At 37.8% G+C, this 14,384-nt stretch overlaps 1 protein-coding gene across 3 annotated transcripts in view; it reads right to left on the bottom strand.

Moving 5' to 3' along the window:
* ENAH (ENAH actin regulator) overlaps positions 1–14,384 on the bottom strand; it is an 81,724-nt gene that overhangs the window by 41,624 nt on the left and 25,716 nt on the right. For all 3 annotated transcript variants that reach the window (XM_083374243.1, XM_083374244.1, XM_083374245.1), the window contains exon 3: positions 2,122–2,299. In XM_083374243.1, coding sequence (XP_083230369.1) covers positions 2,122–2,299 — 178 coding nt within the window. The remainder of the gene's footprint in view (positions 1–2,121; positions 2,300–14,384) is intronic.

Here is a 14,384-nt window from a genome sequence, read left to right as displayed (position 1 = left end):
TGTCGACTGGCGGCCCCCAGGGGGAGAGCATTCTCTGTGGGCGCGCCTGCCCTCTGGAACCAGCTTCCTGTTGAGCTCCAGATGGCTCCTGACCTTCGCTCTTTTCGCCGCGACCTGAAGACTTGGCTATTTGAACTTGCCGACCTGGACTGAGGGACTGGGGTTTTAGATTTTAAATTTTAAATTTTAGAACGTCTTTTATTGTTTAGGGCTACTTGGTTTAATTTATTTTAATTTTTGTATATTATGTGTTGTATATAGTGTTTTAATTGCCCTGTACACTGCCCCGAGTCCTTCGGGAGAGGGGTGGTATATAAATCCAAATAATAAATAAATAAATAAATATCACTCAATACAGGGTTTCTATATTTTAATAGACAACCATGAAAGAAAAAGTTGCACACTTAAAAAAGTTCTTAAAAGTTCTTTCTCTTAAACAAAGAGAAGGATGGTTTATATACACAATATAGTTAAAAAGCAAAAGAATGAAAGAAGTTGTATTATATATTAACCAAGCCTAGGAAGACAGTTGAGATTAATACATTGAACAAAAAATAAACTAGTCAGTATCATTCACATATTCATTACTAGATATACAGACCAATCTTTCTGTCTAATCTTGCTGGTATTTTTTTTTATTGAAAAGTTTTACAGTACATTTTAAAAGTTTTACAGTACATCTCTGTAGATGGCAAATATGAGAATACTTTAATGCTGTATTTTAAACAATGATTTCTACCAAATAAGAAGCCTCTTTTTTTAAATAGCATGAAACCTTTCAAGAGCCAACTATTTTTCAAAAAGGTGTTCTTTGTTTCATGAGACTAATAAATTTACAGATTTGAAAATTTAGAATGTCGAATAAAACCGTCTGCTTTTTTCCAAACAATGGAAACATCTTTTACCTCATTCACTAGACTTGCAGGATTTTTATTATTTTAAAATTGAAGGCTGCCCCATGCTCAAGTTCACATGGATTTCAGGCAACATATAAGTTAGGGCAATCTGAGACCCTCCAAATTAATGAACTTAAACCATCAGCAGCTACAACTGCTGCAATCAGTGGTATAAGATGCTAGAAATTATAATGGTTCGCTATGGTGATTGCCTGATCTGTTATTCCCCTCCCAATTTTGAAGTTTTCTGTTAATTCCAAACTGTTTGGTAATTGTAATATTGTTAGTATCTTCTTCTTAGCTCACAGTTCTTTAAAGAGATAATGATCCAAAATCATGCCAACAGGAAAAATTCTTTTCCTACTTCGGTCTCTTTTTGAAGAAAGAATACAATAAGAAGCTGCAGCTGCACTTATGTATCTAAATTAAAAGTCCCAGTCTCCAAGGAACTTCAAAAAGCTATTTTAACTCTAGATTTCTCTGAAGATTCAGAGACCCCAGAGAATCCATCAACTTTGGATGTGCTTGTAATTTTAAAACTGCTTTCTCATGATTTGAAGCCATTAAAAATTTATGCAGATGCTCTTAATATGTCTTTTGAGATATGGTTTCTTCCTCTTAGATAAGAATGTGCTGGAGCTTCAAGAAACAGTAACTGGCTCTCATGAGTACTGATTAAATCAACCTGAATATGCTGATAAGTAGTACATCAAAGTTTTTGGTGGGCTGCAGAAAAGAAATAAAGCTACCCAGAATGAATTGTCCTATTTACTGATTTCTGAAGCAAATTTCTGAAGTACATTTTTAATGTTCTTTATGATACCAAATCAAATCAGTCTTTAATATTTGTGGAGCCTAGATGATCATATCTACATACGTAATTACATTTTTCTAGATGATCATATCTACATATGTAATTACATTTTTCTAGATGATCATATCTACATACGTAATTACATTTTTCTAACTATAATTGTCTCCAATAAGGAAAGCCTAAAAAGGAGAAAGTTATAATTATGAAATTGTTGGGTTTATTATTTTCCTTATGAAATTGTATATTCTATATACAATGAAACATCTCAGTTTGGAAATATACACTTTCAGATTCAGATATAAATTACAAACTGTCTATATCACCATTTAAAAGTTAAAACAGTTTATAATATAGATATCAGATACACAGAAATTAATATAGAAATACTATAGAAATGAATAGTACCCTTACCAGAGTCTTGTGAATTTAACACTTCTAAGGCATGCATCATGGCACTTGCAAAGACATTGGCATCCTCTTTGCTGCCAAAGTTGAGACCATATACTTGTCTAGCATCCCGCCACTGATGAAAAGTCTGTGTTGCTTGATTGTATTTTAATCCTTTTGGAATGGCACAATTGATTACCACCTAAACAAGCAATGGAAAAGTTATGCCTTAATTGGGTTTATTATAATGCACACAATTTTACTCTCTTGTTCCAAAACAATTAAATGGATTTAGTTATGTAGTTGAAAACTCTAAAATAACACAATGATACTTAGTATACAATCTTCCAAATAGTTGCTAAACATGAATATTTAACTATAATTACAAATAGGATGGGATAAATCATAAAAGAAAAAGTCCATATGCTAAGGATAATAGAAAAAGTCCATATCTGCATGAGATCCTAAAAGGATCCTAAGCACAGATTTTCTTTGGATTTATTCATGATGGAACTACCAGAAATGATGATTTCTAGAAACATGCAAGACTAATAACACATAAAAGCATATTTTAGCATATAAAAAGCTGAGTTGCATTCCAAAGTAAGGTATAAAGGTATAAAAATGCTTGTATGTAACCTTTTGTGTCAAAAGTAGGCTGTGTATGTGTTAACTGTGATTTTTCAGGATGTTATCTGTACATCTGTCCTCTGGGTCTGCCTGCTCATAAGTACAGTTTCATTTCCCACATCCATTTCCCTTCCACAGTAGGTCAGAAAAAAGACTATTTGAAGATTGGCAGGCTGTATCAATAAAAGGACAGCACTAAAAATTGTAAGTAAACAATCTAATTGTTTTTCTATGATTGTGTCATATAGAGATGCAATCAATATACAACTTTTACATATGTATAAAGACAGTGATAAAAACGTTGTCCTAAAGTGTCTTCTGGAGTACCGGAAACAGTGCTTTTTTTGTAAAAGAAAAAGGTGCCGGAACTCACACATGTCATACAACCCGCCTTGCCTACCCTACAAGGTTCCATCCAAAAAAGGTGCCGGAACTCCGTTCTGAGCGTTCTATGAGAAAAAAAGCCCTGACCGGAAACATACATGGCCTGCACTTCAGAACTCTCAACTCTTGAAGAAATGGGTAAGGCATTCAGATACTGTTAACTGTTTAGTAACTCTTGAAAAGCAATGTTTGCTGTGCCTCATTACACAGCTCAACTGGATTAGTCAGCCACAAAAACAAAATCTGCACTAGGTACTCATTATTATTATTATTATTATTATTATTATTATTATTATTATTATTATTATTATTATTTGTTGTTGTTGTTGTTGTTGTTGTTGTTACTTAGTTCGTTAAATTAGGATCTCCTTAAAAGTTTTGAATCTCTTTTCCCCAGTCTTTTCACACCAGTACCCATTGGCTTTAGAAAAAGGCAAGGAATAAGACACATTATTGATGACACATAGTGAATGAATCCAAAAGCTAAATAATATAAAAAATAAGACAATGCATGCTTCATGTATTATAGAAATACCTCTGATTTGGTTAACCACGTCAAGTTGTGCAATGTCCCTAGGAAAAATGTAAATACCATAATGCAAGGCCTACAGACAGGTCAGGAAGCAACAGTCCAGATGGAACATGGCAAAACATGAGTCCAGGTCAGCAAAGGTATGCAACAAAGCTGTGTTCTCTCCCCTTACTTATTCAAACTACGTCCTAAATAAATATTGAGAAAGGCTGGATTGGATGAGTGTGGTTTTAAAACTGCAAGTAGAAACATCAATAATCTATGCCGTTTACGCTACTTTGAAAGTTGAAAATACAACCTATCTGCAAGCTGTAGCATGAAAGTGAAGCAACACAGTGAAAAGAATGGGCGTACAAACTAATGACAACAGGTAAAGAGCTACCAAACTTAGAATTGACAATAAAAATAAAAGTTGTCAACTATTAACACTAAAGAAACCAGTAATTAAGAAATACATCACAAACGAGATTTCCCCCAAGATGGCGTGCTGAGCAGCAGGGCGATTTTTGTCTCCTGCCAACAAGTAGCTGTTTAATACCATCAAAGCTGACTATTTGACAGTGCATGAATGGGAGCAGCAAGGAATGATCTGAGCTGGTCCTCGGATGATCATGTACCTGCTGGGAAAAGGGATCTTGACGATCCCAATTTTAAGTAGCAGAGATTGAAGGACTGGGTCTTCCATCTTTTCCTTTCAACTGTTTGTTATCTTTAAACAAGTTTTGGCTTTAACTGCACATTTTAAAGTTTTCTTTACTTTTTGATTTATATCTTTAACTGTTAATTGACTAGTTGAATGCTGACTTATCCTTCTGCTGGATTTTAACATAAACTTTTTTTCATTGTTTTTCTGTTTATTTCAGAGTTTTAAATCACTTTCATTTTTCCTGTAAGGAGGACTCATCCTTGGATAATGAAAGTTATCTGCTTTAATTTACATTTATACTGCATTTTTACTACAAGAAGTTATGTATTGTACTAGTTTTTAAAAACTGATTTTTAAAAAACTTCTGATGGGAAATTTCCTTTTTTAAACTACTTTTTATTGTAGGAAATTTTATCTCAATTTTTCTCTGTGGTCATTCTGTTATGTTACATTTATTTCTCTTGTCCTTGAGAATTAAACAGTTTATGCTTTTATCATGAAAGCTCAACTACAAAAGAGTTTTGGACTATATTAAAATGTAAACAATAAATCAAGGATTTGAATACTAGACATTATATATTTACAATGTCTACAAAAAGAGATAAAGCCCTTTGGGAAGCCTTTGGAAAAATGCTTTTTAACTTACAAGATAAAAAGTTTGATAAATTAACAAAGGCTTTAAATCAATCTCAAGACAACACCCAAATACAAATAACAGCAGCTGAACTAAATTCACAATCAAATATACTGGAACCTAATCTTTTGTTGGGAGCTGTGAAGGAAAAAGAGGCTGGTTTGAGAACTGCAGGCTTGGAGAAGAAGGCTGAAAGATTACAGATCTTTTGCATACAAAAAAATCAGAGATGATAGAACTGATCAGTGATGCACTGAGCTTTCTTAAGTAGATGGCTGGAGTTTGGATAGTGGATTTATTATATTTAATCAGAAACCAATTGACGAGATGCTGTGTTTTTATTTACAAGAAGCTTTTCTGAACAACAAATGCTGTGGAGATACTTAATACCATAATAGAGACTTATGACTGGGGAATGAGATGCAATTGTTGGAAAAGATACCAACCAAAATCTTAAGGAAAAAATTTTTTATTATTAAGAATCAAACAAGGATATTTTGTACTGGATGGATCAGAGATAAGGATTGTGATTTGTGGTAGATAAGAAACCATTGTAGACCCCTTACAATTTAAATACAATAATAGATTGTTAACAGAGTTTTGAAGGTTACCTGTTAACTACCCTTTGTATATACAGTAGATAGCTAACTGGTCAAATTGGTTGCAAACAGATTTTTAGAAGTTTATAAACTGTGGACCTGCTTCACAAGAGAGGAAATTATTATTGCTGCAATATATTTATCAGTATTCAACTGGGTAGACAATTTATGTATATGCGTCTTTGTCTTTTTTCTTTTCTAATGCACATTTTAATGTTTTGCTTTGTTTTTGTAAGATTTCTTTTTTCTTTGGAGTTTGTATTCTAACTTTCTGAATAAAATAAAACATTTATGGAAAAAAACAAATACATCACAAACTTGCATTTGGCAAATGCAAAGAAAGGTTTGCAAATGATATCCAGATGACATGGATACAACAACTAGGATCATATCAATAATGGTTTTCCCTGTGCCACTTTATGGAAACAAAAACTGAACTTTGAAGAAGCAGGATAGAAGAACTTTGGTCTTGGGAAAAATCTATACAAGGGACAGCAAAATAAACTAATTATTGCACTCAAAATAGAAATAACCAGATTCAAATCATCTGACTATATGCCATTGTGGGGGTCACAATTAGCAACCATACAGATAAAGTTTTTCCCTGGCAATCTGTTCCTATCCTAGTCCTTCAGATTTGACAATGATGCACTCATCACCACCTTAATCCTAGATGTCCTCTTCTCTTTCTTTCCATCTTTCCCAGAATTAGAACCTTCTCCAGAGACCTTGATTTTTTTTATAATGCATCCAAAGTAGGATAATTTGAATCTGCAAATTATTATTATTAGTATTGGGGGGCATATTATGCAAAGACCCAGCTCTCTTGAGAAAACTAAAATGCAGAGCATGTTAGAAGGAAAGACAAGAGAATAAATAGCAGCAAGGTGGATGAGAAGTGCACTTTTGAGGAGGTAAAGACAGATCACTCTGAAAAAGATCTATGTCATCCCAAAAAATCAAATACCAATCTGACAGCACTTTTTAAAAAAATCAATCTGATAACTCAGTGTCTTGAAAAATCCCATTTTTTCTATGTCAACTGAACATCTGTGTGAACTTCTATTCTTATGCGGGCTTTTGAAGTATCCTTTTTGTTGGTACTGGTATAGCCAAGAAAAGTTCAAAAATACCTAACATTTGGAAATGTTAAAGGGGCAGGAGCTTGTCAAATGTGAAGAGGGAGGATGTTCTAAAGGGTAGGGCCAGGCACACTTCCAACGACCTGCAAGTGGCAATGTTTAAGGGAAGGAACCTGGAGCATGCCTACCCTCTCCACTCTGGTGAGATGGACAGATACCCTCAGATAGCCTGGTCTCGTGATATGAAGTACTTCTAAGGTGATAACCAGCACCTTGAATTGTACCTGGAAAGAAACTGGGAGTAAGCGCACAACAGGGATATAATATGGGCAAACCAAGGGGCACCCGACACAGCATGCATCACTGCATTCTGAACCAGTTGTAACTTTCAAGTGGTCTTCATGAGCAGCCCCACGTACAGCGTATTGCTGGAATCCAACAGGAAGTGACTATCACAATTGAACTGTTTCCAGTCCAGGAAAAGGACACAATTGGTAGACAAGGCAAACGTGGGCTAAAAATTCCCTAGCCACAGCTGCCACCTGCTCATCAAGCAGTATATTTAATTTAATAATTTAATTTAATATTTGCATTATATTGCATATATGCGAGTATAGCAGCACCTCCAATCTGCACACCAGCTCTATCCAGGGAACTCCCATTCAGAGTAGAAGATGGCATATAATTAGACCTCAACAGGGCAAAAAGGCACTCCGTCTTGCCAGGGTTGAATCGAAGTTTGTTCTTCCCATCCAGATCCTCCTAACCTCCAGGCATTTGTTCAGTAGCGTGATTGCAATCAGGGGTAGTATAACAGCATTGTATGCTGGCAGGTGATCTCACCTCACTGTTTTATGTGGATGCTGAAGAGGAGAGGCGAGAAGCCCAAGCCCTCAGACACCCTACATTGCAGGGCCTAGGGTTCAAACTCTTCTTGTCCCACCAACACTGAATGAAAGTGGCTGTGGTGAAAGGAGAAAAACAGCATCTTCCACTTCCAGTCCCTGAAGCCAGCTCAGAAGGATACTACGGTTTATGGAACTGAAAACTGCTGAGAGATCAAGGAGAGTTACAATTACACTATCTCTGTCTTAAAACCTCCAATCTGAAAGTGCCAACCAGTGCTAACGTAGTAGTGTACCTCAGCCTGAATCCAGCCTAGACAGGATCCAAATAATATGCTTCATCCAGGGCTATCTGTAACTAAGCACCAAACAGCTTCTCAGCTTTTCCTAAAAAGGGAAGGTTGGAAACTGGACAAAAATTGTCTAAAACCATTAGGGGCCATGGATGGCCTCTTGAGAAGGGGGCACATCACCATTTCCTTCAAAGCAGGTGGTGCATCCATATCACTACTTCCTTCAAAGTGATATTTCAGTTTTTTTTTCTTTACAGACAATTCTAAAATTTTGTTTTTACTTTGTCATTATGGGGTACTGAGAAAAAAATGAATTTCAACAATTGTAGAATCAGGCTGGAGCATAACAAAATTGACAAAAGTGAAGGGGGTCTGAATATTTTCTGGATGCACTGTATTTACTTAGAGAATCTGCTTTGAATCTGTAGGAGGCAGAGTGTACTAATCTCTGACATAGGCATAAAGAAGCAGAGATCACATATGAGGATTCTGAAACTAAATCAAGACTCCTTTTTCGTCTTGACCTCACCCTACTGGTTAGAGAATCTTAAACCTTTCTGAATACAAAAATCCACAGATACAATACCAATATATTAAGAAGGGAAGTTTGAGACATGATGCTATTGTGCAATGATTAGAAACCAAAAACATATAGGGAGATCCAATACTTCAGCAACACATATTTTAGCACTTGGTTCCATTGTGCAATAAAGGTGTGAAGATTTCTTCATAAAAGGCTGGCCCTGTCTAGTATAATATATGCTGTCTCCAGAACTTGATCTCGAATCTATGGTCCCAGCTGTAATAAGCAGTTCCTTGGATTTGCTGGATTAAGTTAAAGCAATATGGGCTAATGCTTTATCCAAATTATTATTAATATGTCTCTTAAGGTAAAGGTAAAGGTTCCCCCGCACATGCGTGCTAGTCGTTTCCAACTCTAGGGGGCGGTGCTCATCTCTGTTCCAAAGCCGAAGAGCCAGCACTTGTCCGAGGACGTCTCCGTGGTCATGTGGCCAGCATGACTAGATGCCAAAGGCGCACGGAGCGCTGTTACCTTCCCACCCTAGTGGTCCCTATTTTTCTACTTGCATTTTTACGTGCTTTCGAACTGCTAGGTTGGCAGAAGCTGGGACGAGTAACAGGCGCTCACTGTTATGCGGCACTCGGGATTCGACCCGCCAAACTGCCGACCTTCTGATCGACAAGCTCAGCATCCTAACCCACTGAGCCACCGCGTCCCTAATATGTCTCTTACTTAAGCACAAAGTATACAATGCAGCATTCACTTAAGGGAAGACACTTGTTCCCATAATTGTTGCGTATCCAATGATCACTACCCTAGAGTACTCAGTGAGCATAGAGGACATGCCAGAGACTCAGACATGGCAAATTTAACAACCAAAGAACCATTTTTTAAAAAATAATTGCTCTGATATTTAAACTGAGAATAATAATAATATCAAATAATATTGGTAGTAGCATTTTCAAACTTAAAGAAATGAACAGGAGATTGGGTCCCAGTGGGGGGAACTTAACTCTTACAGCTTTCCTTAGCTTATTCTGAATGAGTAAGTAGCCCTTATCTTAGGACCATAACTGAGATTCTAAGCAATGTAGTCGTTAAGTGAGTAGCTTCCAATTTTATGACCTCTTTTGCAATGATTGTTAAGCAGACTGTTAAGTGAATTTGACTCCAAATGATTTTGCTGGTTGAATATCCCCTGCGAAGGTCATAAATGATGATCACATGACCCCAGAAGACTGCAGCTGTGTAAATACATGCCAGTTAGCAAGGATCCTGATTTTGATCCTGTGACTACAGGGACACTGCTACCATCATAAGTCCAATGGTCAGTTGTCACATTTTTTAGCACTGTCATTAAACAAATAGTCGTAAGTCAAGGAGTACCTGTATCCACTGATATTGTACAGAGAACATAACAAAAATCTTAAACTACAAAAGCACTTTTCCATGAGAGTGTAACTTACAACAGTTCAGTATATAAATAGATTAGGAATGTGATTTAAAAATCATCACAGCTCCGAGGACCACAGGTATTGTAATTTAATTTGGTCAGAATGTGATGTGACCTCAAAGATAGAAGCAGCCAGAAAACAAGGCGTAAAAATGTAAGACAAAGGGTAATGCAAAATTGGTTATCTTATAATACTTATAATAGTGAAAGGGTAATAGCAAAACTAAGGCCCCAGCTTCAAGGTTTGGATTTAGTGATTATTTTATTACTAATATATACATCTTATCTATGAAAATATAATTATTCATAAGTGATAATGTATCTTGTACTATATAATACTTTGGAAACCTGCACTTGGGGCTCACAATCTGGTTATCTAGAAGCCCAATAAATTATTATTTTGAAATATAAACAACTTCATTTGGGATCTCCATTGCTTTGGTTCATCTTTCAGTGCTTTGCTTTTTTTAATCACAACAAGGCAATTCATTTGAAATCAGTTTCTCTGTTGATATTAATGGAGACTGGAGAATGGGCAGGAACATTTAATGAACATCCCAAAAGGAAAGCTTTAGCAAGAGACTTGGAAACCGCCTAGCTGCAAAAGGTTAGACATTGCCTATCTCCCATTATGCAAAAAATAAGACTTGAGTTTTCCTTAGTGGGACTTAACGAAAGCCATTGCTTATGGATGTAGTTTCTATTTATAAGTAGCCATTCAGATTTGTCTGAGCTGGTTCTTGTTGCTTCTAGGCATATAGTTTTCCAGGATGAAAATGAAATGACAAATGTACCAATATTAAATCTGTAACATATGCTGCAAACTAGGGGTGCACTTTGTACCACCTTATTTTTGTACCACATTACCGCGAGTTTATCTGATACAACCTCAACCTCTCAGAAGTTAGTTTTGAACGTCTAAGAATACCTTCCAAGCTGCACTGAACTCAAGTTTTTTTGTTTATTGTTGTCCTGGACTAAGTGTTTTGGATGCAGATGACTCAACTACTTTTATAAACCAAGATGTATCAGCATTGACAATAAATCTTGGAAAGAGAGGCATCATGAGACTTAATTCTCATACGGATATCAGATGTGGCCACTGCCAAAACAAGATGACAACTGAGTTTCAACCAAAACATAGAACTGTCCATCTCCTTAATAGTTTAGGCAGAATTGTTTCAAATCCAGTTTCCAGGGAAAAGTTTGATAGACATGAAGGAAACATTTCCAGGAAGACTTCCAGGTCCAATTCAAGTTATTGGTTATGATCTATAAAGTCCTACATGGTATGGAGCCAGTCTATCTCTGGAACCAGCTTTGTCCCATCACATTGGCCTGTCCCATTGGGTCAGTTGGAAAAGGCATGTTGCAGACCCCTTCAATTACACAAGAAAGAGAGCCTTCTCTGCCTCTGCCCACACTCAATGGAATATTTGAGATGGGGCCCCACTCTCCTGGCCTTCCGAAAGGGAGTTTAAACATGGCTCTGTGGCCGTGTGTGGGGACCCCAAAGTACCACAGAGTTGTAGGGTTGGTTGGTGCCATGACACCCTGCTCTTTGCCTTTGTCAGCTAATTTTTATCAGGGTTTAAGTATGAATTAAATCATATCCCTGTTGAATATACAGTAGAGGTGACAAATAGATTTAAGGAATTAGATCTGATAGACAGAGTGCCTGAAGAACTATGGACAGAGGTTCGCAACATTGTACAAGAGGTAGCAACTAAAACCATCCCAAAGAAAAAGAAATGCAAGAAAGCAAAATGGCTGTCTGAGGAAGCTTTTCAAATAGCTCAGGAAAGGAGGGAAGCAAAAGGCAAGGGAGAAAAAGAAAGATACGCCCAATTAAATGCAGAATTCCAAAGAATAGGTAGAAGAGATAAGAATGCCTTCTTAAATGAACAGTGCAAAGAAATAGAAGAAAACAATAGAATAGGGAGGACCAGAGATCTTTTCAAGAAAATTGGAGAGATGAAGGGAACGTTTCATGCAAAAATGGGCATGATAAAGGACCAAAATGACAGGGACCTAACAGAGGCAGAAGAGATTAAGAAGAGATGGCAAAATTACACAGAAGAACTATACAAGAATGAGCTTAACGTCCCTGATAATCACAATGAGGTGGTCACTGACCTCGAGCCAGACATCCTAGAATGTGAAGTGAAGTTGGCCTTAGAAAAACTGAGCAACAACAAAGCTAGTAGAGGTGACAGTATTCCAGCTGAGCTATTCAAAATCTTAAAAGATGATGCAGTAAAAGTGCTACACTCAATTTGCCAGCAAATTTGGAAAACTCAACAGTGGCCACAGGATTGGAAAAGGTCAGTTTACATTCCAATTCCAAAGAAAGGCAGTGCCAAAGAATTTTTTTATTTAATTCCATTTATATCCCGCCCTTCTCCGAAGACTCAGGGCGGCTTACAAACTTAGCAGTTTGTAATGTTCAAACTATCGCACCATTGCACTCATTTCACATGCTAGTAAAGTTATGCTTAAAATCCTACAAGCTAGACTTCAGCAGTATGTGGATCGAGAACTACCAGAAGTGCAGGCAGGATTTCGAAGAGGCAGAGGAACTAGAGATCAAATTGCCAAGATACACTGGATCGTGGAGAAAGCTAGAGAGTTCCAGAAAAACATCTACTTTTGCTTCATTGACTATGCTAAAGCCTTTGATTGTGTGGATCATAACAAATTGTGGCAAGTTCTTAAAGAGATGGGAGTACCAGACCATCTTATTTGTCTCTTGAGAAACCTATATGTGGGCCAAGAAGCAACAGTGAGAACTGGACACGGAACCACTGATTGGTTCAAAATTGGGAAAGGAGTCCGGCAAGGGTGTATACTGTATACTGTCATCCTGCCTATTTAACTTATATGCAGAGCACATCATGAGAAAGGCAGGGCTAGATGAATCAAAAGGTGGAATTAAGATTGCCGGAAGAAATATCAACAACCTAAGATATGCAGATGATACCACTCTAATGGCAGAAAGTGAAGAAGAACTAAAGAGCCTCGTGTTACGTGTGAAGAAGGAGAGTGCAAAACTTGGGTTGAAACTTAACATTAAGAAAACCAAGATCATGGCATCCAGCCCTCTCAATTCCTGGCAAATAGATGGGGAAGAAATGGAGGTAGTGACAGATTTTATTTTCCTGGGCTCCAAGATCACTGCAGATGGGGACTGTAGCCAAGAAATTAAAAGACGCTTGCTCCTGGGGAGGAAAGCCATGGCAAATCTAGACAGCACACTAAAAAGCAGAGACATCACCCTGTCAACAAAAGTGCGTATAGTCAAGGTTATGGTCTTCCCAGTTGCAATGTATGGCAGTGAAAGCTGTACCATAAGAAAGGCTGAGCGCCAAAGAATTGAGGCCTTTGAACTATGGTGCTGGAGAAGACTCCTGAGAGTCCCTTGGACTGCAAGGCGATCAAACCGGTCAGTCCTAGAGGAGATCAACCCTGACTGCTCTTTAGAAGGCCAGATCCTGAAGCTAAAACTCAAATACTTTGGCCACCTAATGAGAAGGAAGGACTCACTGGACAAGAGCCTCATGCTGGGAAAGATTGAGGGCAAGAGAAGAAGGGGATGACAAAGAATGAGGTGGCTGGATGGAATCACTGAAGCAGTAGGAGTGAGCTTTAATGGACTCCAGAAGATGGTAGAGGACAGGAAGGCCTGGAGGAACATTGTCCATAGGGTCGCGATGGGTCAGACATGACTTTGCAGCTAACAACAACAATTCTTGTCTTCTTAAAAATTTACAATTTTTTAAAAATTTAGTTCTAAAATTTTTACTTTTAACATTTTAATTTTTATATACTGTTTTATATTTTGTTGGTTAATGTACACCATCCAGGGTCTCTATAGGAGGGAGATGGGATGGTTCAGAAATGTTGAAATAGAACAAACAAATAAGACTGAAACCAGCCATCAACTGGATTCCTTGAACGAGAGTAGAACCTAAAGGAGGAGCTATATTATATCTGTGTCCAAAGAAAAACAGAGATGCCATATTTAAACATAAGCAAAATGACCAAACGACACTACCATATAGATTGCAACTGACATCCAAAACAGTGTTTTATTTTTTTTAGGGAGATGTTACTGTGTTTCCCCAAAAGTAAGACCTGGTCTTACTTTCTTTTGGGTTCTGAAGTAAGCACTAGGATTTACTTTTGGGGAGGGCTTACTTTTTGCCGGTACTGGTGGATCACGAGTGAGGGTGGGGCAGGGCCTGTGCATGGGGTGGAGAAGCAACACATCAACGAGAGCGTGGTGGCAGAACATGTATGGTACCAGAGCGGGGCAGGACAGAGTGTGTGCCCTTCCTGTGCCAGGCCAGCCCTTGCAGCCCCGGGCTGGCCGTGCTGGACAGCAGTGGGAAGGGTGCTGAGGTGGGAGTGGCCAGGCCAAACAAAGCGGCAGGTGAAGGACCAGAGGCTCGGGGAGGGAGGGTGGTAAAACGGGGGGGGTGTCCTGCTGTCAGCACCCATCCCTTTTCTCACCTGACTCCCACGCCCGTACCATTTCTCCTTCATGATCTGCTGCCGTCGCATGCAGGAAAACAAAAGAAATTTGTTGGGGGGGGGGAAAAGGTCAATTCAAACAATTCCAACTTCTCGTGAAAAAAAAAAGATCTCACAAAGTTTGAATTGAATT

Source organism: Vipera ursinii (genome assembly GCF_947247035.1).
Source record: "Vipera ursinii genome assembly, chromosome: 1".
NCBI classification, from domain to species: Eukaryota; Metazoa; Chordata; class Lepidosauria; order Squamata; family Viperidae; genus Vipera; species Vipera ursinii.
The sequence above is the reverse complement of the archived record's forward strand: the minus strand, read 5'-3'. Positions and strand labels throughout refer to the sequence as shown.